Raw genomic sequence first — 27644 nt, 5'->3', positions numbered from 1 at the left:
TGCGGTCTTTCTGCGTGGGAACACCTCTGCAAGCTTCATCGCGACGTGGGACATCCGTCTTCCAAAGGAGAAGTCCCTAGTCCTCTTCTTTCTTGCAGAACTCCAAGCTTCTTCCAACCGGTGGCAGCTTCCTTACACCTTCAGCTGGCATTTCCTGGGCTCCTGCCCACTCTCGACATTGTCGCGACTATTGGACTTGGTCCCCTTGTCTTACAGGTACTCAGGTCCTGAAATCCACTGTTGATGCATTGCTGGTGTTTGTTCTTCCTGCAGAATCCTCCTATCACGACTTCTGTGCTCTCTAGGGGTAGTAGGTGCACTTTACGCCTACTTCTCAGGGTCTTGGGGTGGGGTATTTATCTAACCCTCTCTGTTTTCTTACAGTCCCAGCGACCCTCTACAAGCTCACATAGGTTTGGGTTCCATTCGTGGTTCTCATTCCACTTTTGGAGTATATGGTTTGTGTTGCCCCTATACCTATGCGCTCCTATTGCAATCTATTGTAATTCTACACTGTTTGCATTACTTTTCTTGCTATTACTTACCTAATTTTGGTTTGTGTACATATATCTTGTGTATATAACTTATCCTCTTACTGAGGGTACTCACGGAGATACTTTTGGCATATTGTCATAAAAATGAAGTACCTTTATTTTTAGTAACTGTGTATTGTGTTTTCTTATGATATTGTGCATATGATATAAGTGGTATAGTAGGAGCTTTACATGTCTCCTAGTTCAGCCTAAGCTGCTTTGCCATACCTACCTTCTATCAGCCTAAGCTGCTAGAAACACCTCTTCTACACTAATAAGGGATAACTGGACCTGGCACAAGGTGTAAGTACCTCTGGTACCCACTACAAGCCAGGCCAGCCTCCTACAGCATCTGCAAGGTCTGACAGTCAATATTAAAGAGTATGCAAATGTATCTATTTTAGTAGTTTGATTGCTCGTACACTATTGGTCTAGAATTGGAGTTCGATGGAAGCTCCTTCTCCTGAAGCTTGGCTTAATGAATTTCAATTGTTCATGCCGGAGGAAGAAATTATTTTTTATAAAGGACAGGGCTGCCACAGTAAGTTGTTGAATTCATAGAGTTCACTGAAACAACTGTAAGAGATTGAAAAATAAATGAAATATATATATTAATGATTTCTCTTTTTGTGTTATCAGGAAAAAATATGAAAAACCTGTAAATACTCTTTATGTTGATTTTTTCTCCAGTGGAATCTATTTTTGGAATTAATATAAATTGATGGAACTGCCTGACATAGTCTCAATAAAAAAAAGTGGTAATTGTCCACCGTGTACACTTATTGGAAATTCAATGGCCCCCAATAGAACAGGGACATAACCCAATCCTCTGTTCAGTAGAACCCATAGTGCGACATGACATACATCATGCATGATATGAAAGTGATTTGCCATGAGCACTATTTGGTACATTTGGGTGCATATTGCAGCATGCATTCACTCTTCCCAAACATTCCTATTCATTATGAGAAGGAATGTCACAGATCACTTTAGAGCTGTCAGTAAATTCCTTATTAAGCATAAGGCCCAAGCTAAGCACACACTAGAGATAACTGCTACAATGGTATTTTCACACAGAAGAACCCTACCTTTCTTGATCACTCTAACTCTTGCCACTTTATGTAACTATGCCACTATAAACAAGTGATATCTCTTCCTTTTCCATTCTGTTGTCTCTACTACAGATGTATCTTCTCATTCTTTTATTACTTACTCCAAGACTAGGTAGTGCACTCAAGCGTATTCACACTTAACTTAAGTTCGCTGGCCTGCAGGTATTGTGACTGTATTACAGATTCTTGGTAACAAACTAAAGCTGTAAAAACATGGATTAAGGTCAGCTCCTAATCTTCTGTTTTCAAATTTTACTTTATGTTTTGATTGCTGCATTTTTAGGTCCAGCCAAAAGGGATGTGAAATTCCTAAAGCCCAATGCTCAGAACACATTGTTTGGGGTCAAGGACTACCAGTTTTCATGTTTGCCCTTAGGACAAGGAGGAACAATCATCTGCAGCACAAACCCTTTGGCTGACAGTTCACAGTACCACATAATGCATCAGGAAAGGGCATTGTCTGTAGTTCGAGTAATGTTTGTGTCCATATGTTAATGCAGTTTGAACTTGTATTTATGGTTCATTTATGCAAAACCTTTATTATTAAGGTGAGTGCTTTAAGGAAATGTGAGCTCGGACTGCATCGAGATAGGTTCCATTATAAAAATGTGTACAGACGTTTGCAAAGTTTAACAATATGAACTACGTATAATGCTCCCAGAAAGCTCTCTGATCGGATGCAAATATTTGAAGAAGCTTGAAAGCAAGTCCGATTCTTAGCTTTCGAAATAAAATGTTCACAAAAAATGCTACTAGGAAAAAAGGTTTTGCTAATCAAATGTGAAATTTTAGGTGTCATTTCTTTGAATCATCCTTAAGTAAAATGTGTTGATGCATGCTAAAAAAAAAATCATAATGGAAAATTAGTGTAATCATATTTAACAAGAATACGTGAAACATGAAAATAAACAAGCATTGGCAAAGCCCACTGGTCCGACATTGGTGGTCAGACTTTTGGTTTTGCCAATGTGTGTCTTGTTTTGACATGGCTTTTGTAAAACTTTATTGTTGTGGGAGCTGCCGGGCCTGCAGTTTTGCATAATAAACATTGGCAAAAAGGAAAAATATTTTTTGATCTCAAACAGCACAGATTGCTCAGGCTCTGGCACTGAACAAAACTACAGATATGCTCCTTGTGAAAGAGCAGAATGCTGTCACTCAGTGAAGTCAGCGACAATGATGGAATTATAATAAAAACAAAAAGTGTTGGTTAACGGCAGACCTAATTAAGGGCCCAATTCTTAAAGAAAGTCCCAAAAGTGCACCATGGTATATGTCTTTGCATTAGTGCAGATTCATGACTTTTGTGAATTAACAATAAATTTACAGAAGGAGGCCAGGATATCGTACTCCTAGAAAATATTTGTGAACTACATTTTAGCATGAGCAAATATGCATGTGTAGATTTTCTCATGCGAATATCTGTTGAGCGTTTACAAGTTCACTTTCCTCCATCCATTTTTGTTCCCAAGCTTGGGAGAAGTTTTACTTCTGCCCTTGTCAGGAGTACATTTTCAATCTTTCTCAGTATGGAAACAGAGCAAAGAGGAGCTGGTGAAAATCCCTAAAACATGCTAGTTAGTAGGTTTTCCCAGATTCACATGGACATTTCATCCCTGGAGCTGGTCACTGCTACTTCCGGCCCCAGTATGTGATCTGTGGAAAGGTGGCAAAAAGAAATTGGTAGTGTTCAAACTGTACTATTGTATGAGCCCTGCATAATCAGAGACGCTTATCAAAGCTATTATATAATGAAACCACTGACACAGTTTGTCGCTGCACTAATTGGCACCAAAGGGACAAGTGGATTTTTTTACAGGACAAGTAGGTTTAGGACGCAGCCTGTCCCATGGACAAGTAGATATTTTATTAAATTCCACACCCCTGAGCCTCCTAGAACAATGCAAGCTGTCTGGTTCCAAAATACCTATTGTGGCTGCACCCCACTCACTGCTTACCATTAGTTGGCTTAATTGATGCTCTTAATTGTTTGCTTCTGATCCACTGGCTTTCCTTGTCCAAGCTTCTCCATCCTGTATTTGTCCCACCACAGGACCAAAACCATAACCTCTTAGCCATCTCCCCGAACGGCTGGCTTCAGTCATTCCACTTCTCTCTCTTCTAGGAAGCTACTTTTTTCCTCTTTTCTTAAGTACACTGTTTTACTGCTTTTCCCTTCCTGGTGCTTTCCCTACGCACCCATCCACACCTGTAACCTTTTAAAAAAATGCTTATTATTTATTTACTGAACCATTTCAGATAGGTAAATAAAACAATTATGCCTGTATCATCTTGTAGGCATGCACACATTATCACAGATGCACACTCCAATGAAATGATAAAATGGTGCAGTTCCTGCGACTGTCATTGCACTTTTAAAAAATATATATATATTTTTTTTACTTTGGGTCATGCTGCAGAACATCACCAAAAGTATCTGCCACTGCCAAAATGTCTAAAGGTGAGACCGAGTAGATTTGTCAATAGTTCTTTTATGTAATACCAGCTCTTTCGTATGGAAGCTCTGCTAGATTGTCAAATTGCCTTTGAGGAAATATTTTCAAATTTAAGATGTTGTCCTTTCAGCTACCCGTGCTTGCACGATTTATCCAGGAATGTGATTTTCTGATGTTGTTTAAAATAAGACTCATATAATTTTATGAATCCTCTAGTATAGCTGAACTGCACAAACTAAACAGTATTGATGTGTGTATTTAATAGGGGTTTGCAGGTTGGTAGAGTCCTCTTCACTACTCACTGTTTCCCCGGAATGTCGTATGCCTGCACACTACCAGTAACTGTCCTTTTTTTAAGGAATAACACCTTTCCCTTCAATCGCTCAAGCAGTGGGAGCTGCACTTAGGGTAGAACCCACTTTTTCAACAGTTGATACCACCTGCTTATGGCACCCTACAAGACTTAATAATTTGTGGTCTGCCACCCATTTAAGTAGCACCACACTTCTTAACCACGTTTAGAAAAAGTTGTAAGTCAATGCAACATTTCTTTTTTGTATTTTCAAAGGTTGTACACTGCCCTTCAAACAGACTTTGAAGTTTCACTAGTTAAAGCCACTGTGTTGCCAAGGCTTGGCCCAGCATGTATACCATCTATGCAGGAATTTGGTAACTGCTCAAAAATCTGACACAAAAGGTCCCGGAAAGCCCGGAGAAGATGGCCACTGGACTCTACGCTTACAGGCTAATGTGGTGCCTAGGGCATTTAACTCACTGGTATTTAACTTTCTGGATCAGTTTAGCATCCTTTTACGTATCCATTACAGGTATGGAAAGCAGGCTCACGATTACTGAATATTAAAAAAATCATAAGTGAAGATCTTTGATGAACATCCAACTCATAATGCTTAAATTCAAAAGTAAGCAGATAGAAGAAAGATGACTCTTGGGGCTTGGGACATGTCAAGCTAACTCACTGGCAGACCATGTGCAATATAAAGATCATGCAAAATGACAAAGCCCCTGAAGATATGTTGGTATTGGAAAGCCTTTACTCTGTTATATAGCCCAAATAGCTTGGCAACTCACAATATACCATTAATATAAAGCACAGCTTTAAATGTTTGTGTGGTAGAAATTAACCTATGTTACTAACACATTGCTACTTATTGACTGTGTTAAGCTATGAATAATGTTGGTGTGCATGTGAAGTTTCCTCCAAAACAGCAATAAAGCCATCATACTGAGACATATCAATTAAAATGTGGTTTGCATTGAGGTTGGTGCATGACGGGCTTCTGCACAGTCGAATCCAGAGGATGAAAAGAAGCCCTACCTTGGTACAGTTGTCTACGAGCAAGAGGCGGTCACAATCATGGAAAAATGAACAAAGAAGGCAGTGAAGATGTGGTGGAGTTTCTTTTGGATTTTCAATTACCATCCAGTAAGTATAAGCACACTGGCCTCTGGCATGTCCCCATTTTGGATATATAGGGAAATGAAGTGCTCCATGAAAAGTGCAAGGTGAAACTTGCAGGTGGAAGAAGTCTATTTTCCATAAAGATGTGCCTACTGAGACACTACTATGCAGTAGAGGAAAAACTGAATCAGTTGGATGCCTGCCTCCTCTAGGACAGGGTAGCATAGGCAGTCCAGCCTCAAACGTCATCTACCTGCTGGGAGTTTCAATATGTAGATTGATCGGGAACAGAGAGTCAAGCTAGGGCAGTGAAGGTAATAAGTCCCCAGCATTATGGTCCCTGGCTAGGTGCTTCAGCACAGAGACTCATCTGTTTGGAGCAGAATCTCTCAGCAGAAGAGTCTTCACTGTACTATGCAAGATGACACACAAATGCTGCTGAGTAACTCTGAAGATGTTCAAATATGTTGATAAATGCATATTGCAACATGATAGAGTAGCCACTCACTCTATATTTTCGTTTGTGTTTGGTGGAGGTTGTAGTATATGTTGTAATAGTCATTATTATATTTAATCTAAAGTGTCACACCCACTAAAATGAACATAATTCATCACTGTGGAAAACAACTGAAAGATTTCTGGTCTTTGCTACTTCTCTGTTCTTAGTAATTCCAGGAAGAATGTTTTTGTCACAAATAACACCCTGCTATACCAATTATAATATTGTTCACAGCAGCTCATGATTCTTCTAACATAAAACCATCTATGGCATGTCACCAACCTTACCGCCTCCAAGGGGATGATGTGATATGGAAATCCAGACACCTTCAGAAGGGATTCCATCTGAGCTGCAGTCCGTGCTCTCTCTTCTTGGGTTTGACCACAGACTGCTCCCTCTGAAACCCAAAAAAATGTTTCAGGGCAAAGAATAAGATCTCGGAGTACACACATCAGGTACTGCGCTCTTGCAACAGAAGGGAGAGTTTGAAACTAGCAGTTATATTACAGCATAAGGCACTCTTTTTAAAGGGTGCAGTACAGGGGATGTCTGTGCAGGTGACACAGCAAACTCCTTGCTTCATCTATTTGTAAACTACTGAAGACACCATGGTAAAACTCAGACTGTGGCTGTGCTCTGCTGACAAGTGCCTGCAGCAACCCATCAACCACTGATTTGTATGAGCAGAGAAAAGAGGTGTTCAGAGTGCCAGAGCAGCCTGCAATCCTGAACTACTGACAGTGAACCGATTTCTTTCTTTGAGGTCTTTTTACACTACCCTCTCCCACCAAAACCTTTTTTTCTCTGCAAGTTTCTTAACTAATGCTTACAAAAAACATTTGCCACCTTTCCAAAACAACCTCAAGTGTAAGGAATACCTCATTAAAAGACCAAATGTGAAGTTATTTGGCACCAATCTCTTACCTCCTACTCAATTATAAGAGGATGGCGTTTAGCAGTGCTGTCTCCTAAAATGTGTCACTTTATTCCAGTGACATTACATCTGAAACCATTATGATACTGTTAGGAGGAACCGTAAAAAGGTCCTTTTGTCTCTCTAAGCTCAGTGGTCTGCAGTCAGTGGGCTGCCCAGTGCCTAGAGATGTGCTGTGTTAAATCCCTATATAAATGTTTTAGTCATTCATAAAGCAAGTTACTCTTCGCACTTACACTCGTTAGTTACCATCTACAGAAAGAATACATTTCCTCGGTTATTATGCTCATTAACTATTAACCCTAACTGATTCCAGACCTGCAGTAAGGTATCTATAAGGTATTATTCCTTTGAAAAAATGTAATCACACTTAAAATGAAATTATAGTTAAAACCCATCCCTGAAAAACCTGAAATTGCCTGACAAGGCAAACTATAACCCACCCCTGAAATCCCTTTTGTATATTTTTGGAGGGAAAGGGTTTGCTAGGGATCCTGCTACACGTAGAGTTTTGATGATCTCCCTAGTTTCCTTTATAATTAGCAATTTAAGGAACACATTCTAGCCTGTGTTCGGAAGGTTGCTTCATTGGTGAAGGTTTGCGTTTAGTGGCTGAGTTCCTGCGTATGTTCTATGCCAGTTGTGGTGCTGGTTCGATTAAAGAAGCCAAAGAGCCTTTTTTATGAGCTTTTCCTTGGGGGGGGGGGGGGGGGGGGGGGGGCAGTAGGAACTGAAATGCAATAAAACATGTAGATCTCTTGGCATCCTAAATGGATCTTTGGAAGATTGATGGAGGCAAAATGAACTGTTCTGGTTGCACATTTTTACTCCATTGTTTTCAAGTCTGCAGTTTTACTTTGGATTTGAACCATTCCACAGTCTGACGATGAGGCCGATGGTGCATTGTTTTGAGGATCACTGGCTAAGTCGAAAGGCTTTTTGGGCACTGGTGAAGTTAAGTTATAGACATTGCTGGACCCAAAGGATGGGTAGCAGTGCGCTTTCCTTGGAAGGGATTTAAGTACAGGGAAAGTCGGGCTCCAGCAGACCTACTTATACTAGACCATTCTGTTATTGGCGTTCCCACGGGGAGAATAGGGTTAAAGTTGATGATGTGGTGATAACCCAGGTTGTGGATTTACTGACTGTGACTGAGATCGGTTCACCACTGACAAATGGGTAGCGCCACTGGTTAGCTCTTGAAGGAAACATGAGGTCCAATGTAGTGTGGTTTTCAAACTAGATTTGTAATCTCTTAAAATAAAGTGATTTGAGTGCTAAACTATAATCTTGGATATAGAGTATTGGAGACTGTTCCCGAAAGCTGGGTTGTGTGAGTACAGCAGACAGACAAACAGGAATGAACTGTAGGTGAGCTGGGAACAAGTAACTTTATATTTTTTTTTTTACAAAAAAGATAGTGTTATGCATAGAATTTGTTTGATTTCAGTAACATGTATTTTCAACCGGATTATAAATAAAACTTAAAAAAAAATGCTGAAAGGGCTCCTTCTAACCCAAACACACGGCCAGTAACAGTCTCACTCTTGCTCAGCCAGCGTGTGGACAGTGCCTGAATCATTCAATGTCAAGGGTACTGTAACTGAGGAGTGTGACGATGGGAAGTACAAAGAAATGGCAGGCACCTTACCATCTACATGGACGATCCCAGGAGCAAAGCGTAGCTTTTTGGGAGCTGCACGACTCAAACCCTAGGAAGAGAAGCAATTCAGGGATTTGCCATGGAGAAAAATAACTCCACCCATCCAGTTGACAGAAAAGTGACAGACTGAGAGACAGGCAGATAAAGAGGCACAAAATAGAGACAGGAGAGATCACATTTCAAAACACATGCCACCTTGGTCTTTTAAGAGTAAAACATCAGAATACTTTGTTTAAAGTATACAGTGGATACAGACCGCAAACAGTGGCACTCAGTGATTACCAGCATACTTCATTTATCTGTGATAATAGTCTTTGGTGTGCAGGTTGGCCTGTGCTAGCTAGATAGCCATGTTAACCTACTAGCACAGATTAACTCAAAAGTCTCCAAATGTGGCTGCCTCACTGGCTGACTGATCTGATAGAACAGATGACAACTAACTTGCACAATCCTATTCAACAATGAAAACGGCAAACTAAGCAGCATCTGGTTATACATGCATCACACAGACAGTTACTAAAAATATGTGCACACTGTAAATGCATCCCAATCAACAAGCCAGCATGGATACTCATGTAGACGTGAACATTAAGTATGGCTTTTCAAACTCTCAGAATACCATTTTACCAAGTCTGATAGAAAACATTTCCTATTATATCACAATGGGACTGAGACATGCTAAAAAGTGCTGCTAGAAAAATGGATGTCTTTGCCATGATGCAAAACCTATTCCTTCACTCTTCTGTTGACTTTTGTAGCATTGAATACCACTTAGAAAATAAATATTAATGTAAACTACGATGATGTAGATTTAAACAATAGTTAGAAAATGCTGGTAATAGAATTGGCACATTAGTGGAAGGCAAAAACAGTAAATCATACCTCTTGCACTTGCTGAACCATGGCACTAGAGGATGGCCCCCCAGACAATGCAAGCAGTACCTGCAAAGACAAAGGTGTCATTTTTATACAAGTCTACAGTTGTGGCAAAAAGAAGGCATGATTTGTTATGGGAGATGTGGGTCTTGCAAAGCGAAGATTAAGGAGGACAGATGGACTACAACAAGGATGGACTGAAAAGGGAGGGTAGTTTGGAGACCGTACAAGAGAAGGCATAATAATGCCACTATCTAACTCGCATGTTTTGCTCTCCAACATGATCCACCTACTGAGCCCACATGTATCGTCAGTGTCAAAATCGCTCTGCTGGAGTTATTTCTGAGGAGCCTCCATTCTACTGATGTGTATAGGGAGGAAGGGTGCAAATATTCTTCAACAAAAACAAAAAGAGGACTAGAATAGAGAAAGATTTATAAAGATAGCAAAAAATGGTCCTGTGAATAATACTCCCATATATATCTCAAAACATCTAGATGCACAGTTCCAAAAAAGGTTAAAGAACACTCAACCCAATGAGGGGACAACAAAAAGGAAGAAGAAATAACAGGTCCCTGTGAATATCCAGTATTTTGGAACAAGAACCCTCACTCACCAATTGGTGACATGCTTCATCGTCTGGCTTTGCTCCTCGTCAGGCCTGCGCTGCAATGCCTGACGGGCCCCTCAAGGGGGCTCTTTGCCGGAGATCTTTTGCTGAAGATATTTGCCGGTGGGTGAATGCAATGATGTGGGGATTGGTAAAGAAGCTGTTAAAAATGACTAGAGGGAAAAATCTAAATGAAACAATTTATTGGCAAAAAAACAGAACCCTCTGTCATGATTAAAAACAATGAGTAAGGGGAAAATAGAATAATGTCTACTCTACCTTATTATAATAACTAGTGACCACAATCCCTATTTTCTGGGAATCAATTATGTGCTACAGGAACCCTCCTCACATTAAAGGATGGGCCCCATAGGGATGTCGGAGAACTTCAATGGTCTAGTCATTAACAGACATTTCTTTGTAGAAGGATCGGTATAATGCACCTACCCTGGCTCCGCACTCCCTGAAAACATGTAGCACATAATTGATTTAGTCCAATAGTGGAGTGAGGATTAGGTAGGTGATCTGAGGTCCTGACGAATCGCACTAGATCTTGATTGACTACTTGAGCAAGAAACATGTTGACCTACTTGAGGGCAGTATAGGGACGAATGATCCCGCCGTAACCACATTCCCAGTTAATAGATATTGTGGCACTCTGAGGTGCCTGTCTGGGTGCACATCATAATAAATCCAAGACTGGCATCAGTCTGGATTATTAAGACAAGGTGTTTGATACCGAACACCATAGGTTTCAGTGAACCATTATGTAGCTGGGTAGCTTGTGTTGACCAGTGCCCAGTACGTATCTAAAGATGGCTTCCCTGCCCACTTTCAATGTCTAAGCAATTGAACTAGACATCACAGGGGCGTATCTGCGCACGTGGATATGTCCTCACATCAAATAAAAAGCACACTGCTTTACGGTTCTAAGGCCTGCTGTAGGGGTGACCTATTTAGATGCAGTGACAGGGGCATGGCACATATTGTGTGTGCCATGTTGCGTTTTCGCTCATGGTTTGCACCATGACGCACAGTCTGAGATGGCAGGCTGCCTGCAATTTGTAGAGGGGTCCCTTAGGACGGCACAATACATGCTGCAGCCCTTAGGGACCCTCTCTACTACTCGGGTCCTAGGTACCAGGAATACCATTTACTATGGACTTACAGAGGTACTACTGTGTATGCAATTAGACGTTTACCTTGTTTTAGGGAAAGATCACTGGGAACCCATTAGGAAGAACCATCTCTGGGGGGGGGGGGACCAGGTCCAAAAAGGGCACTTTCCTACAGTATCTGCAGGAGTACATTTTCAGTGTTGAATACCACCCATGTCAGACAACTCTACTGACTCATTTTTTAACACCACTCGCAGAACAGGTGGGAGATCCCCTATTTTTAACTATATATTTATTTCTAATATTTGTTAAAAAGCTACCAACATCCCTAGAGGGATGTCCCGGCCCTAAGATTGAAGAATACCAGTCATCTTCTCAGCCATTACTGGGGTAATAACCAAGTTGTCAACCCCTTTAACCAAGTTGTCAACCCCTTTTGAAACAAAAAGAGGTCATGAATAAGATTGAAATCAAGAGGCAGAGAGTTCCAATGGATAGCTGCTAAATGGCTGTAAAAGCGTCCTCCGTTTCACGCTTTTCTAATGCGCTTGGCTCTCCTTATAGCTAAACTAGTGGAGCCAAGTGCACATGAGGGCTTGTAGAAGGAGAGTCATTACTGGAAGCTGGGGACCCAGCCACACATCATCCATTCTATGTTTCATTTGATGCACTTGCACTGTTCCCACAAATCAATCTGTGGATACTAATTTAATTTCTAGCCTCCAATTACAAATTCCTTGACATTTACAGTATGTTTTAAAATGTTGCAATTTTACATTTAGCTAGTTTATTTATATAGACTTTACTATTAGTTACATTTCGAAGCAGTCATGGACCCCCTGAGGAAGCTTTGTGGACCCCAAGGGGTTCCCGTACCAGAGGTTGAGAACTCCTGTTAGAGTGCTCTACGAGCAAGACATAATAGCATGAATTGGGCCTTTCACATACAGGGAGCCAATGCAGTGAATTCAGACAAGCAGAGGCAAAGCTGTTTTGTGTACTGTTGCAGATAAGTATGACTGCTGCATTCTGGGCAGATTTTAGGCGAGTGAATAGAAGATCAGCCATACCCAAGTACAGAGTATTTCAATAGTCCAGCCTACTCAATAACAAGGCTTCACCAATCTGTTGGAAACCAGCTAAAAAGCTTCCACAGCAACTGCAGAGAGACGAAGCATTTACCGCATGTTGTATTAACCTGGTCACTCAACATTTTGCCTGCCCCTAAGAGAAGTATTTCTGTTTTTTCAGCGTTAAGCTACAAGCAGTGAGGTCTGCTTCCATGTGGCAACTTCAGACAGAGATGATCAATAAGATTATCCTGTGTCTCTCCATGTTTCTCACCTATGGAGATAATACGCTGAGTGTCATCATCATAAGAGACGATCTCGAAGCCCCAGGCCTTGACAACGCCTGTTAAGGAAGACACATTAAACAGGGAGCGGCTGAGTGAGGAGCCTTGAGGGACCTCACATTCAGACATGCAATCAATGGACCTGAAAGGGTGCAGCTCGGCTGATTGGGACCTATAGCTGAAAAAGGATCCAAACCGCTGCAAAACGTTCGAGTGTAGACCAACATTATGTGAGACAGTGTCGAAAGCTGCCGACAAGTCCAGCAAGATTAGGACTGCAGCCTTGCCCTTATCGACCTCTGATCTAATTCTATCCAAAACTGCCCACAGAGCAGACTCTGTGTTATTTCTGATTCTAAAACCTGTTTGGGTAGGATCCAGCAAGTAATTAATTTCTAAAATTAAAAGAAACGCATTAATTGGGTATTAATTAGCGTTTCTCGCACTTTGGACATGTATGGCAGTAAGCAATAGGGCATTAATTGAACAAGACGGAAGCGTCAAGATCCGCTTTCTTCACCAGAGGTAGGATCAGAGCCTGCTTCCGCATAGCCCTTCTCAGAGAGCGGTTAAAAATCTGAAGAAAAAACTTTATATAGAGGCCAGCCGAGGGGGGAAAAAAAAGGCCCAAAAGTGAACCAGATCTCATCCGTAACATAGCTTTTTCTACCACTTCTGATTCAAGAAGCGTGAAGCTGCCTAGATAACCGATGGTCTCTCCTAAGGATCAAAGTTCTTAAAAGAGCTCTCCCCTAAAGGAGGTTGATCTTCAAAAGTTGCATAGATCTTGTCTATTTTCTCATAAAAAAATGCAGCCAGCTCTTCACATTACTGAGATGAAGCATCGACTGCCTGATTTTTATACTGTGTAATCATAAGTAAAATACTTTAATTTTATGCGTGTTGGTTCACTTCTCTTAAATTACGAAATGTATTTACTTGTCTTGTTTTAACAAATGTAACTATGTTACTACTGTATGTGATGATAATTTTATCGAAGAATAAAAAAATACTATTTATTCAGACTTTTTGTTGTAGCACTCTAGGCTACCACCACAGCTGTGCAAGTGAAGGAAGCTAGAGCTAGGAGTGTGATCCGGGTGTCAGCCTGGAAATTACTATAGGCAGAGGGTACAGAATTAATAAGGCCTATACATCTAGTGATGTACCTCTGGGCTTGTCATACAGTAAATACGATTCCAGCCCCGAGTGTCATGGTTTCATTCAGTGGAAAAGACCACCACTGTGATGACACACACTGTTTACCTGAGAACAGGATGACAAAGTGGACTAGTAAAAGGCTATTGACTCTTAGCCCTCTGGCTGTTTAATGAACAGCAACGGAAGAGGTACACAGAGCTTTCTCAGTAAACATCAGGATGGCATACTGCTTACTATTGCTGTAGAGAAATTAACTAGTATATCTAGGGTTTATCCCCTAGATGAGATGGCTTAAGGGAACAGTACAGGGATACAAAGCGGATCTACTTCTGGCAGAATGGGTGATGAAATTACTCCATGCCTTTCTCTGGAGAATTTGGTGCTCTGGGAAACTGTACAGGGATTCAAGTTACTACAATTTCAATTGAGTTGACTGATGAAAATCGTACACTAGTGCCAAACCTTCCTCCATCAGACAGATAGATCATGTACATGGCAAAACGTATCTGGGCCTTTCAAACTCGGTATGGCTTCTGGAAAAGGTACAGAAAGACCCAAGGTCTTCACATCTAGATGTTGATAGCTCATGTCAACTGATATCTAGGTACCCCATATTTCAGTCTGCAGTCCCATTGATTCACAAACTGGTACAACCACACATCAGCTCCCAGAACACGAGGGTTTTATAAATTTACGAACCCTCCTAGCCATTCTGAGGCAGTCGAATTACGAAATATGTCGATTTCATCACAGTAAAGTCTTGCAGTGGCATGGTTTATAATTTTGTCACAGCCCAATCTCCCTTCGGCAGTTTGTCTCGGGTATCACTCCTGGTTTTGTATATAGCAGTGTGGCTCTGACCAAAGTCTACATCACAGAAAATGAACATGGCTATCTAGCAGCCTCCTTGGTTGTAATCTACAAGAAGGGAAACCCAATGTAAAATGTACGTAAAACAGGGATAGTTCTGCAACACTTCTGTAAAAACTGTCGAGGGGACTTACCTTTTCTCCAGGGAAGATGAGACGGTTCTTTCCCAGCATGGCACGGAACTTGTGAACAAAGTATTCTTTAAAGCAGTCCCTTAAAGCATGAAGTGACAATTACACAGCAGTACCAACATTACAGACACACAGAACCTCCGAGATACCACAAATAACATACAAAACTCTTGACTTTAAACAAGGCCTATCTCATTTTCCTCTTAATGTGGAGACTTTTTTTAATAAAGTGTACTCATAAAGTGTCCCCCTTGACAAATAATTGTTTCACTGCTTGTCAAGGAGGAGAAATCAAGGGGATGGAATGAGGAAAAAGAGCACAGGTATTGCGCAACCCAGTCCCGTACAAAGAGGATACGATGATTCAATAGAGAGGGGTAGGGTGTGAAACTAGAAAGGGCAAAGCAAGAGTGGCACAGGTGTCCTGGAACTCATCGGGCATCAAGGAATTTGTGTATTGACAAGACGTTATCCATGAAAACGAAGTTAATCATGGTAGGATTCAACTAAAAGTATTTCAGGATGAATATCCGCATTGATTGAGCAGTACCATCTCGTTTATCAGTATCCACTACACTGTTCCAGTTCAGGCTGCACAGAACACAAAACCTTAGTCTGCCATCAGTCTTTTCTGTTATAGCCACAGGGGGAACAAAAGTTGCAACTTGCTCTACAATCCCTTCCGTTATTTCTTCTTTCAGCACAGCTTATACTTCATCTCTCACGATCACTGAAATCTTCCTAATTTTGTGTTGCATCAATTTGGCATTTTGCATCAGTAAAGTTTCCCTTTAAATACAACTTTACCATCCTAAATTATCTCCTAAATAGTACAGTCATTACTAGAATAGCTATAAGATTAATAAAGATATGCAAATTATATTGATACACCCATTCTACAACTTGTGATACGGTCCTCCGAAACAAACAAACTACTCATTTTATATCTTTCTCAGAAACTGGTGCTAGCCCACACACATATATATGGGTGTGGAATTGTATGAAATATCTTATAAAATCTCTTCCTGTCCATGGGACAGGTTACTTCATAAATCTATTTGTCCCGTAAAAATAATCCCATTGTCCCTTTGGTGCCATGTAGTGCGGCAACAAATTATGGCAGCAATCTCATTATATAAGTGCTCTGATAATAGACTTATTATGCAATGGCTCATACTATAGTAGGGTTTGAGTATTAGCAATGTCCTTATGTTGGCACCATTCAAGAGATCTACATTCCGAGGCAGGAGATAGGGGTAACAATAGTCCTAAGGTAGGAATTTCCTTTAGAGCCTGTGCAAACCTCTACTATACTTGCATGTCTTAGGGGTTTTTACCAGGTCTTCTTGAATCTATTCAGATACAGAGAAAGGTTGGACATTTAACCTTGACAAGGGGAAAAGTAAAATGTCCTACACGGTTGGGAAAAAGTGGTTGGAGGAAAGTGTAAATTGTAAATGCTCAGCAGGTTTTTGCACGAGCAAAACTGCACATGCATATTTGCTCATGCTAAAATACAGTTCACAAATATTTTCTAGATGTACAATTACCTGGCCTACTTCTGTAAATTATTGTGAAATCATGAGAGCTGTAAATCTGCATTGATGCAAGGACAAATACTGTATGTGCACTTCTGTGATTTTCTTTAACCATTCGGCCTCTAATTGGTTATCTAAGCCCTTTTGATTGTATTGAAATTCTAGCTCTCCCTCTATCAGCTGGCTTCACTGTGAATGACACCATTCTACTCTTTCACAAGTAAAATATTAGCAAATAAAGTAGTTTTGTTCAGTGCCCTGAGCTACAGTTGCAAGGTGTGCTTTTTGAGACCAAAAATTTTGCTTTTTGCCAATGTTTGTTATGATGGTGAGGTCCGGCAGTTTCCACAGCAATAAAGTTTTACAAAAACCATGTCAAAACAAACAAAACAAGACACGCACTGAGAAGGCCAAAAAGCTGACCATCAATGTCCGACCGATTGGCTTTGCCAATGCTTATTTACCTTCATGTTTCTCATAATTTTGTTGGAACAGGTTACACTGATTTTTCCATTATGATTTTTTGGGAACTAGTAACATGCATCAAAACATTTTATTGAATGATGTTTTAACCCCTTCGCTGCCAGGCCTTTTCCCCCTCAGGTGTCAGGTGTTTTTTTGGCTATTTGTGGCAGTTTGCGCTTAGGCCCTCATAACTTTGTGTCCACATAAGCTACCCATGCCAAATTTGCATCCCTTCCCCCCCCCCCCCCCCCCAACATCCTAGGGATTCTAGAGGTACCCAGAGTTTGTGGGTTCCCCTGAAGGAGACCAGGAAAATACAGCAAAAACTTTTTTTTTTTTTTTTTAATGGGAAAAAAGGGCTGCAGAGGAAGCCTTGTGGTCTTTTTCCATGAAAATGGCATCAACAAAGGGTGTGCTGTGCTAAAATCACCGGCTTTCAGGAACAGGCAGACTGGAATCAGGAAACCACATTTTTAAACACTATTTTGGCATTTTACTGGGACATACCCCATTTTTACTATTTTTTGTGTTTTTAGCCTCCTTCCAGACAAAAGTGGGTGTGAAACCAATGCTGGATCCCGGAAAACTAAACATTTCCAAAACATAGACAAAATTCTGAATTCAGCAAGGGGTCATTTGTGTAGATCCTACAATATTTTCCTGCAGAAAATAACAGCTGAAATAAAAACAAATTGAAATTTAGGTGGAAAAAACAGCCATTTTTCTTCACGTTTCACTCTGTATATTTTTCCTCCAATGTCATATTTTTTAAAGCAATATACCGTTACATCTGCTGGACTCTTCTGGTTGAGGGGATATATAGGATTTGTAGGTTCATCAAGAACCCTAGGTACCAAGAGCCAATAAATGAGCTGCACCTTGTAATGGGTTTTCATTCTATACCGGGAATACAGCAATTCATTTGCTGAAATATAATGAGTGAAAAATAGGTATCAAGAAAACCTTTGGTTTTCCAAAATGGGCACAAGATAAGGTATGGAGAAGCAGTGGTTATTTGCACATCTCTGAATTCCGGGGTGCCCATACTAGCATGTGAATTGTAGGGCATTTCTCAAATAGACGTCTTTTTTACACACAGTCTTACATTTGGAAGAAAAAAATGTAGAGAAAGACAAGGGGCAATAACACTTGTTTTGCTATTCTGTGTTCCCCCAAGTCTCCCAATAAATATGGTACCTGGGTATGCCTAATGCTCGCAACAGGAAACGCAACATGTACACATCACATTTTTACATTGAAATCTGACGTGTTTTTTGCAAAGTGCCTAGCTGTAAATTTTGGCCTCTAGCACAGCCGGCACCTAGGGAAACCTACCAAATCTGTGCATTTTTTAAAACTAGACACCTAGGGGAATCCAGGATGGGGTGACTTGTGGGGCTCTCACCACGTTCTGTTACCCAGAATCCTTTGCAAGCCTCAAAAGTTTGGCTAAACAAACACTTTTTCCTCACATTTTGGTGACAGAAAGTTCTGCAATCTGAGAGGAGCCACAAATGTCCTTCCACCCAGCATTCCCCAAAGTCTCCCAATATAAATGGTACCTCACTTGTGTGGGTAGGCATAGCGCCCATGACAGGAAATGCCCCAAAACACAACATGGACACATCACATGTTCCCAAAGAAAACAGACCTTTTTTTTTTGCAAAGTGCCTAGCTGTGGATTTTGGCTTCTAGCTCAGCCGGCACCTAGGGAAATTTACCAAACCTACGCATTTGTGAAAACTAGACTCCTAGGGGAATCCAAGATGGGTGACTTGGGGGGCTCTCACCAGGTTCTGTTACTCAGAATCCTTTGCAAACCTCAAAATTAGGCCAAAAACACACTTTTTCCTCACATTTCGGTGACAGAAAGTTCTGGAATCTGAGAGGAGCCACAAATTTCCACCCAGCGTTCCCCCAAGTCTCCCAATAAAAATGGTACCTCAATTGTGTGGGTAGGCCTAGTGCCCGCGAAAGGAAATACCCCAAAACTCTTTGTGGACACATCAAAGTTATCAAAAACTAAACTACCTGTTTTTGCAGGGGGGGGGGGGGGGGGGGGGGCGAGCAGTGTTTTTGGTCCTGGGCTCAGCAGCCGTATAGGGAAACCTACCAAACCAAAACATTTCTGAAAACTAGACACCGAAGGGAATCCAGGGTGGTGTCACTCACTTGGATCCCCCAATGTTTTCTTACCCAGAATCCTCAGCAAACCTCAATTTGTTTCCCCACATTTCTGTGTGGGATCACCACACCGGGACAAATTTCCTACCACCCAACGTTCCCCTCAGCCTCCCGGTAAAAATAATACCTTACTTTTGTAGGTGGGCCAAGTGCCTACGACAGGGAAGAGTCAAAAACATGTTGAAATTGAGGGGGAACCATATTGGGTCCAAAAGGGCAGTTTGGAAAAAAAAACATTTTTAGGCTGACAAGTAGGACAACATTTTTATCGGTTTAGATGAGACAATGCTGGGTGGTAGGAATTTTGTGGATTCCTGCAGATTACGGAAGGTTCCATCACAAAAATGTGGAAATAATGTGTGATTTCCAGCAAAGTTGGAGGTTTGCAAGGCATTGTGGGTAAGAAATTGGTGCTGGGTGCATGTGAGGAACACCACCCTGGATGTTTAGTTTTCAGATGTGTCTAGGTCTTGAGGATTTTTCTACATCGCAGCGTCCCAAAGTCTAAAAAGTGCAGCCCTCACTGTTACAAGTGGGACGATTTTGAGAGTTAGCCAAGCTCTCATGGCCCAAATGTAAAACCAAAACCCAAAATAATCAAATGTCCTCTTACTTGCCATGGGATAAGATGTTTTAGTGTGCGGGGGGGAGCTGAAAGACTGTTACCCCTTCAGTTGGGTTGGGGGCATAACCATTGCCATATTGGTTGGTAGCCACTACCACACTATTTTTTTATTTTTTTTATTCCCTGGCATCTAGTAGACTTTCTGCCCCCCCAACCCGGGATGTGGATCGGGGGTAACTGCCCCATCTGCCCACTGGTGGGCTGAACAACTGTGGCCCCATTTATTTGGGATGGGGGTATGGCCATACCCCCACCCTCTTATTTTGAAAAAAAATCTTCCCTGGTCTCTGGTGGGCTTTCTGCCCCCCTTGGAGGCAGATAGGCCTTCCAAAAATAGGCCGATCTACCCCCAAAGGGGGGGGAAGATATGGCCAACAGTAATGTGCCCCCATGGGGAGCGACCCTTGCCCAAGGGGCTGCTCCCCCCCAAACAAAACACACACACACCAATCCCTGGTGCCTAAGTGGTTTCTTCCCCACCGGGGGCAGAACGGCCTAATAGAAATAGGCCGATCTGCCCCCAAGGGGAGCAGAAATGGCCTATAATAAATCCCCCCCCCCAAGGGGAGTGACACTTGCCTAAGGAGTCGCTCCCCTTGCATGAAATTGGTGCCAAAAAAAAAATCCCCGGTGCCTAGTGGTTTTTGCCCCCTTTGGCGGCAGATCAGCCTAATAAAAATAGGCCGATCTGCCCCCAAGGGGGCAGAAATGGCATAAAATAAATGCTTCCAGCGCTATGGGAGGTGACCTCTAGTGCTCCCCCGTGGGCCAGGTGCAGGACCAGCTGGTCTTGTCCCCGGTACACGGGAACCGTGTGCGAGGACCAGACCAACTCGTACTGGGCACCCTAGGAGTTAAAGAAATGGGACCTACATTTCACAGTAGTTTAGCATAATGTTTTTTTCCCCTACCTGCATTTTTTCCTGAACATTTCATTCGGAAAGTAAAGAATCACCAATCTTTCTTTCAAGCTTCTGCAAATATTTTCATCCAAACAGAGAGCATACTGGGAACACTATATGTAGCCTCATATTGTTAAACTTGTGTGTGTGTGTGTGTACACATTTTTATACAGGAACCACTGTCAGTTGTGCAGTCCAAGTTTACAACATTTCCTTAGAGTGCTCCCCCTAATAATAAAAGCTTTGCATTACTGAACCATCAATACAGGTTCACACAGCATTAACATACAGACACAAATGTTACCTTAACTGCAGACAGTGCCCTACCCTGATCCATAATGTGGTACTGTAGACAAAGGATTTGTGCTGTAGGGGGTTGGGCCACCTTGTTTCAGGGACAAAATAAACATGAAATCTTGTTGCCCTTGACTCCAAGCAATATGTCATGGGTGTCGAGCTATAGGAATGCCACACTCCTGGAAATAGATAGATAGTTTGATATCTATGAGGCTCGGGGGGGGCACAGGACCCCCCCCCCCCCTCAGAAATAAGGCACAGCACTGGGGTATGGGGTCTTTGGGGTCAAAAGGGGACACAGCCTCCTTCCTTTTTAAAGAAAAACAGATGGCCCTGGTGGATGGGGTCCCCTGGACCTGGCAAGGCTTGGGGAGGGGTGCAGCATGCCCCCCTCCTCTTTTACAAAGCCCACGGCCTCAGGGTATGGGATCACCAGACCAAAAAAGCTTGTGTGGAGCATGCTGAACACAAATCATTAACTGTCACCTGCACACAGAGTTACTCTTAAATACAAAGACTTACAATATATTCAATACATCCACACCTATGATGCACTATGATGGACACAGGCTGTACAAAATTAGGTAGAAATGTAATTTGGTAGTTACCCGCCCCTATGCAAACTATAAAATAAAACAAACTAATACACTCATTGGATAATGTCATCAATGATGTAATAAATCATGTCATAGAACATGTCATGAGCAATGTAATATGTGAGGTCATAAGCAGTGCATAGCAGGGCACAAGTTATAGTTAGCTCTGCTAAATAAAACTGGTGAATTTCTGTGTTTCGAATTCAAAACATTAATGTTGTCTCCGACATATTCCCCTAACTATAACATCACTTTAACCTTTGTTTCTGTCAGTAAATTTCTTTCTTTTCTTTTTTTTTAAACAAAAACTGATTTTTTTATCATATCTAATTATCTCACTTTCACCATTGTTTCTTTCAGTGAATACATTTACATACACACACACTGGCATACATACACTTTTTTGTACCCCTCTTTCATACCAGCCTAGCCAAATGCCTTTATGAAGGCAATTTTGCTCCAAGCCACTCTTTCTGGAAAACACTCAAGGATTAAGATGTATATTGACCCTGAATCATTCGCTATGTCAACCTTCTTCCCACTTACTAGAAATTCCACCTTTGGTCTACACTTTCCATGGTTGTCGCAGTGACCATCACCTTCACTCAACACCTTCCCGACTTTAACCTTTCCCTCTGAAACGACAGCAATTTTGCTACTACCACTCTCGCTGCACATACACGCAATGTCCTTTTTGACAACACTTACTTTCTATTTACTGTATAGCATTTGTCAATGTAGCATAATAAACGCTTCTACATTGATGGAACCCCTTGATTCCTTGCCTTCCAGTCCTACTAGTCCCACATTTTCTTGCACCACATTCCTTCCTCTCAGTACCATTTTGCTGCACATTAGACACTAAGGTCCCTTTCAATAACACTTTGGCATCATCATAGGTTATTCCCACTACAGACACCTTTTTTCCCTCAGACGCCTATCTCCCTCATGAAATAAATAATCAGATTCTTCAACCACTCGTAAATGTCTCAGAGAGCTTTCAATGATGGGTGTCCTGCTGCCCATACACTCTCTTGAATGTTCTTACTGTTAAATTGTACTATCTGTTGCTCCTGTATAAATTCATCAGTCACTGCTCCAATATGACACTTCATGGACAACTCTTGTATCTTTGTCACAAATTAATCTGCGAATTTCCCCATTTGCTGTGGCTGTGCACAGAATAAGAATCCTGTCATTCCTATACGGTTAACACTGGTAGAATAGTTCTTCATTTTTATCTGGAGGACTTATTTAATGAGGGATGTAAGGTTTACAGTTTTGCAATGACAAATGCTCAGAATTAATTCTGCTCTTTTGAAATATGTTGTTTGTCCCCCTTGTTATGTGTCACAACAGTACACTAGCTGGATACATTTCTTCATTTTCTCTAGTCAAAATCGCAAAACACATTTTGCCACCACAGCTAGCTTTTGTAAAGCACTTTGGTGTAAACATCATAGAAGTACCAAAACATAAAATAAACACTGTTGTGATTGTAGCTAGTCCCAATTTGGGTAGAAAATAAAGTGAAGTGCACAGAGAAAATAATATGTGGTTGTGATCACACAATTCTGGTCCACTGGGAAATCCCATATTAGAAGGCAGGGGCCTTTGTTATCCCACCAACTTAAATTCCAGATGAGAACTGCTTTCTTTTGAGATGACAGGCTGTCCAGTTGTCCAACACTGTGATCTTCCTATACCAACATCAAAACCCTCTAGTAATTACATGACTGAGCTTGAGAGGAGACTTGGCTTTTGAGTCCTGTCAGGATACAAACCTGTGATAAACAGGTTATGTAGATATCTGTGCCACGGGCATTACAAATCCCAATGATACCTTACCAGCTCATAGCATCCATTTCCAAACAAAAAACAAACTTGCCCGGGTCAGGCAACTAAAATTTGGTACTCGTGCCTTGAAGTCAAAAACTCACCATTCAGCGCTCAGCTCCTTGAATTAAAAAAAAAACTGTCCCATTTGTTATCCACTCACAACTTTGAGGAATAGTCAGATGACTTAAAGAATAGTGACAAAGAGAACATGCGCTATGTACATGCAGATGTACAACATGGATGTCTAGATACATGGTCTATATGGGTACCTGAGACTCTGATGGTCAAACTCAATAGGTTGTATGAGCCAGGGCAGCTACTTCTCCAGCCCAATATAAGTAACAAAAAGCAGTTTGTGCTGCATCAAACTTACCTACAAAAAGCATCGCCTGCTCGAATTAATAAAGCAGCAGAGCCTTCTTTACACTTCATACACTTTTGCGCCAGGCTGAAAAGAAACAAACAAAGACAAGCTAGGACAAAAGCTTTACAGACAAAATGAAGAATCAGAAACAACACTTATGAACCCTTCAGTATCGGGTAAATTTACACATTAAAATGACTAATTTGGTGAGTGCTGCTGCAAGGTAGTCTGTCTATGCTGTGTGTTTGACACACCGTCAGGGGGTGCTAAAATCACTCAAACTAAAGTCAAAGGATTTGTGTCTGCTGAGTGTGAAAGCGGCAGTGCATGATTTAAGGTATTGGTTGAACACACTAATGTGGAACAGTGAGAGATCAAAATGAAAATTATCTGGTGCAGGAAACACAGCATTGAGGGCATCTTGCCACTATGGGTTCACAAGCATGGCTTCAGGAGATGTTCTGCCCTTTGGAGGGACCTAGTTCAAGAGGGGGGATCTCAAAATGTGGGACAGGACTCTTGGACACACAAAAAAAATTGGAAGAGTTAAAGAGCTAGGCTCCATTGAGCCACAAGCCAGTGGATTCACAGGGATCAATTTGGCCCCTGGACATCTCTGCAACATGTTTCTTAGGATGATTAGGTCATGGAGCCTTCGGGATCAGAGCACCAAGTAAGTAGGCAATGCCTGGTGAATCGCCACAGTTGGGCTACAAACCAAGCTGGGTGGTGAAAGGTTAGATGGGGTATTTCATTTATTAGTAGGGTGAAGCCTGCAAATAATTATCCCTTTCTTAACTCCTACACGAGGGGTATTTTGTCAGAAAATTCTTGATGGTTGCTACCAACGTGCATGTAGATCTGGGCTTCACTACTAATACGAACAGATGGAAGAACGCTGCACAGCGATTGTAAAAATATGGTGATCTACAGTATGGGAGACACCGAAGAGCTGTTACCAGAAGCATGGCAAATGAGGCCTGTTGCTATTGCTTGTGTGCAACAACACAGTCCATGACTGGAAAAAGTCAAACAGGCCGTGTTCTCTCAAGTCTCTGAATCAGGGCCTTGTGGCTAACATAGCTACCATTTCAGTTTTCACCTGAGTGAAAACTACACAAGACCATATCATGGTCATCTCTGTGAAGTGTTCAGGTTACAGAATTTACAAGTTATTGGGTGAAGAATTGAAAATAAAGTTATGACTATATTAATATACAAGCAGAATATAAGGCCCCTCGAATGGAGCAAATATTCCTCTCTGAAGAATGGAAAACACAAAGGAGCATGTGCCTGAGATTGCCAGTATGACTAATTGAGCGAGCATTTGACTGCAGAAATAACTTCAATATGAGTCAACTGAACTGCATTTACCACAGCTCATTGTGGAAGGACTGCTGAAACACAAAAACAGTGAGACACCAATGCAAATATGTTTTAAAAGTGCCCTTCTGGGCCAGTAGGATGTTCTATAGTGCTCGCCTGAGCTCTTATCAGGCACCAAGCTGTGCTTGCTATTTCAGTGCAGTAATATATAAGCAGCCTGTAGGCATTCCTCAAAAGAAGGCATAAATCATGACACACTTGACTGGGGGTTTCCAGCAAGACAGAGCAAGTATGGTACTGCAAACGTAAATGAAATGTGAGCAAACAGAACGGTATTTCCCATAATGCATTGTGGAAAGAAGAGAATATAATTAGTCTGCATAAAGGAACCCTTGTCCAGCCGGTGTGCAAAACTGTGAGAGCATGAAAAGCTGTCAAACAAGGAACTTGTAAAATCTGTACTCCTAAATTATAGTGCACAGCAATGGCCATTGTTAAAACAATTTATAAAACAACACCACTCCCTCAGAGTGTGCAAAACTGAACATATACACTGCAGAGTTCAAACTGTTGAGAGTTGTTTGTGGGTCATACCTTCTTTTATGAACCCTGGAATGACATTCTCTTTTGGACTTCACCAACTTACAAGACTACACATGTACTAGTTATCACTTTAAGGAGGCACGTCCCAGTTAGACAAGGCCTTCTTGAATGAATTCTCATACCTCGTCTCCACCTCATACACCGACATGTCCACAACACCTACTTTGGTGACTTAAAACTCCCAAACAACTCAAACACTAAGAAAAAGAGGCCCCTCATTCCAAGCTCCATGCCACACTCAATATGATATAGTGTGTCACCCACATAACACATTACAATAGCAACAACCTCCACGTCTTACTGACATCACCAACCGTCCCATGCAAACCGCTCATACCTCTAAAATGAACAGATCCACCCTGCCATTACCATCACCCTGCTCAGCAATGAAGCAACATGCCAGGTCAACCGAAAAGAGAACAAACCTTCTGGTCCTTCAAAGATTTTTCTCTTGACAACCTAGCACAAACTCATCTCTTGCTATGCAACCTACAACTGATGTCAAATCCTCTATAAAAGTAACTGGTTTCTAGGGAGCCGGGTGAAAACCTACATGACAACTAAAAAAAAGCAAATGCAACCTGATCCCCTCAGCGTCTTGCTGCTCCCAAGAACCCGCTGACAACAAATGTTCCATCCACAGGCAGGGAAGTAAATGGCAGGAAAGCAGAACCCCCAACATACCTGTAATACTGAAGTGCCTGTCTGCAACACATTGAGAACGTATCACATCAGCCCTAGCCCAGTACTATACTAACTACATGAAAGAAGCAGGCAAATGCAGCAGAACACTTTTAAAGGTTATCAAGTAAAGCACTCAAATAGATGAACACACGTGCAGTCCCAATGTATATGTAAAAGCCACCTTTCACGGCAAGCCTACCGCAAACGCTGAACTAATATGCTGCAACTCTGTATAACGGCAACACATGGTGAATCTCCTCTCGCTATGCAGCAGCAATCTGTCACAAAATATATTACCGACACCCACAGTTCGCACAGCAATGAGCTTAATTAACAACTGGGTCAGATTCGCACGGAATGCGTTTCAACAGCGCACTCCTGCTCCTCACCTCACTCCGTGCTGCCCTCCCTCCATCTCCTGGCAGTACTGGCCATCTTCCTCTTCCACCTGGCACATGGCTTCGCTGCACCGAACCGTCAGCCCCTGCCTGTTCTGACAGCACAACTTTTCCAGCAACACTAGCTCAGTAACTCAGGGAGGTGGAAGACAGACTACCATGGTTGACCCTCCTTCCTGCTAAACGTCACAGCTCCCTTCACCATGATGAGTGTCAGTGCGGCGGCCATGTTTGAATATTGCTCTTCAGGAAACAGACCACTGTAATGTATTTAAAAAAAAATGAAACATCATTATTCCGTGTGTTAAGGTACGAAATAATAACAGAGAAACATCCGTGCTTACAATACTACTTAATTTTGCAAAAAAAAGATGAGCAGAAACTTTGTCGCTTGTTAATGAAAAGATTAGTAACAGGATACATATGTTTTCTTCACTTCAATTACTGTCTTTCATTCAGTCTAGAACACCATTCTGAATGTACCCCTGAGTGACTGTCTTCGATGAGTTTATGATATTGGGTAAATTAGATGCACCGTCAATATCTCTAAAACTGAGTGGCATTTTGAGGAATTTGCCCCATATAATAAGTTAGGGTGGCAAACCAACCTGCATTTTGAAGGTGTGGCCTGCAATCATGGCTCGTGTTACACTGCCTGCACAACGGCACTGCAAGATGCCCATTGTCCTACAAACTAGTGTTGCTGCATCTCAGGCTTACTACTTAACAAATTGTTTTCTAATGGGCAAATGATTCTCTCTGTGTGCCTCTGTCCACTGATCCGACAATGTATCAGTGCTTTGAAACAGGCACAGTGGAATTAAAAACACAAAGAACATACCCGCTGCCCCCAAGAAGTCCCCAGCATGGTTTTCATTTACAAATTCAGGGATGTTACTAGGTAGGAAGCGAGATTTGCATCATGTTAACTGAAGATGCTCCTTAAGCTCTATCAGAGGTCATAATGGACCAAAGAGTAACAGTTTATGTTATGAAAGGGTTAAAAATGGCTGGGAATCAAAGTGTCTTCCAAAGGCTAAATACATTTCCTACCTTTTTGAAGTTTGGTGAATATATAGGAGACTA

The 27644-nt window shown here is 41.6% G+C and overlaps 1 protein-coding gene across 1 annotated transcript in view; it reads right to left on the bottom strand.

Annotated features, from left to right (window-relative positions):
- CTU2 (cytosolic thiouridylase subunit 2) overlaps positions 1-26711 on the bottom strand; it is a 94511-nt gene extending 67800 nt beyond the window's left edge. Inside the window, exons 1-6 of the mRNA XM_069217105.1 lie at positions 26550-26711; positions 23557-23631; positions 14741-14819; positions 9500-9559; positions 8606-8666; positions 6308-6417 (exon numbers count right to left, since the gene is read on the bottom strand). Coding sequence (XP_069073206.1) covers positions 6308-6417; positions 8606-8666; positions 9500-9559; positions 14741-14819; positions 23557-23631; positions 26550-26617 — 453 coding nt within the window. The 5' untranslated portion in view covers positions 26618-26711. The remainder of the gene's footprint in view (positions 1-6307; positions 6418-8605; positions 8667-9499; positions 9560-14740; positions 14820-23556; positions 23632-26549) is intronic.
- Between the last annotated feature and the right edge of the window lie 933 nt (positions 26712-27644).

This window comes from Pleurodeles waltl, chromosome 12 (assembly GCF_031143425.1).
Source record: "Pleurodeles waltl isolate 20211129_DDA chromosome 12, aPleWal1.hap1.20221129, whole genome shotgun sequence".
In the NCBI taxonomy this organism is placed as follows: domain Eukaryota; kingdom Metazoa; phylum Chordata; class Amphibia; order Caudata; family Salamandridae; genus Pleurodeles; species Pleurodeles waltl.
This window is presented reverse-complemented; position numbering and strand designations above follow the sequence as displayed.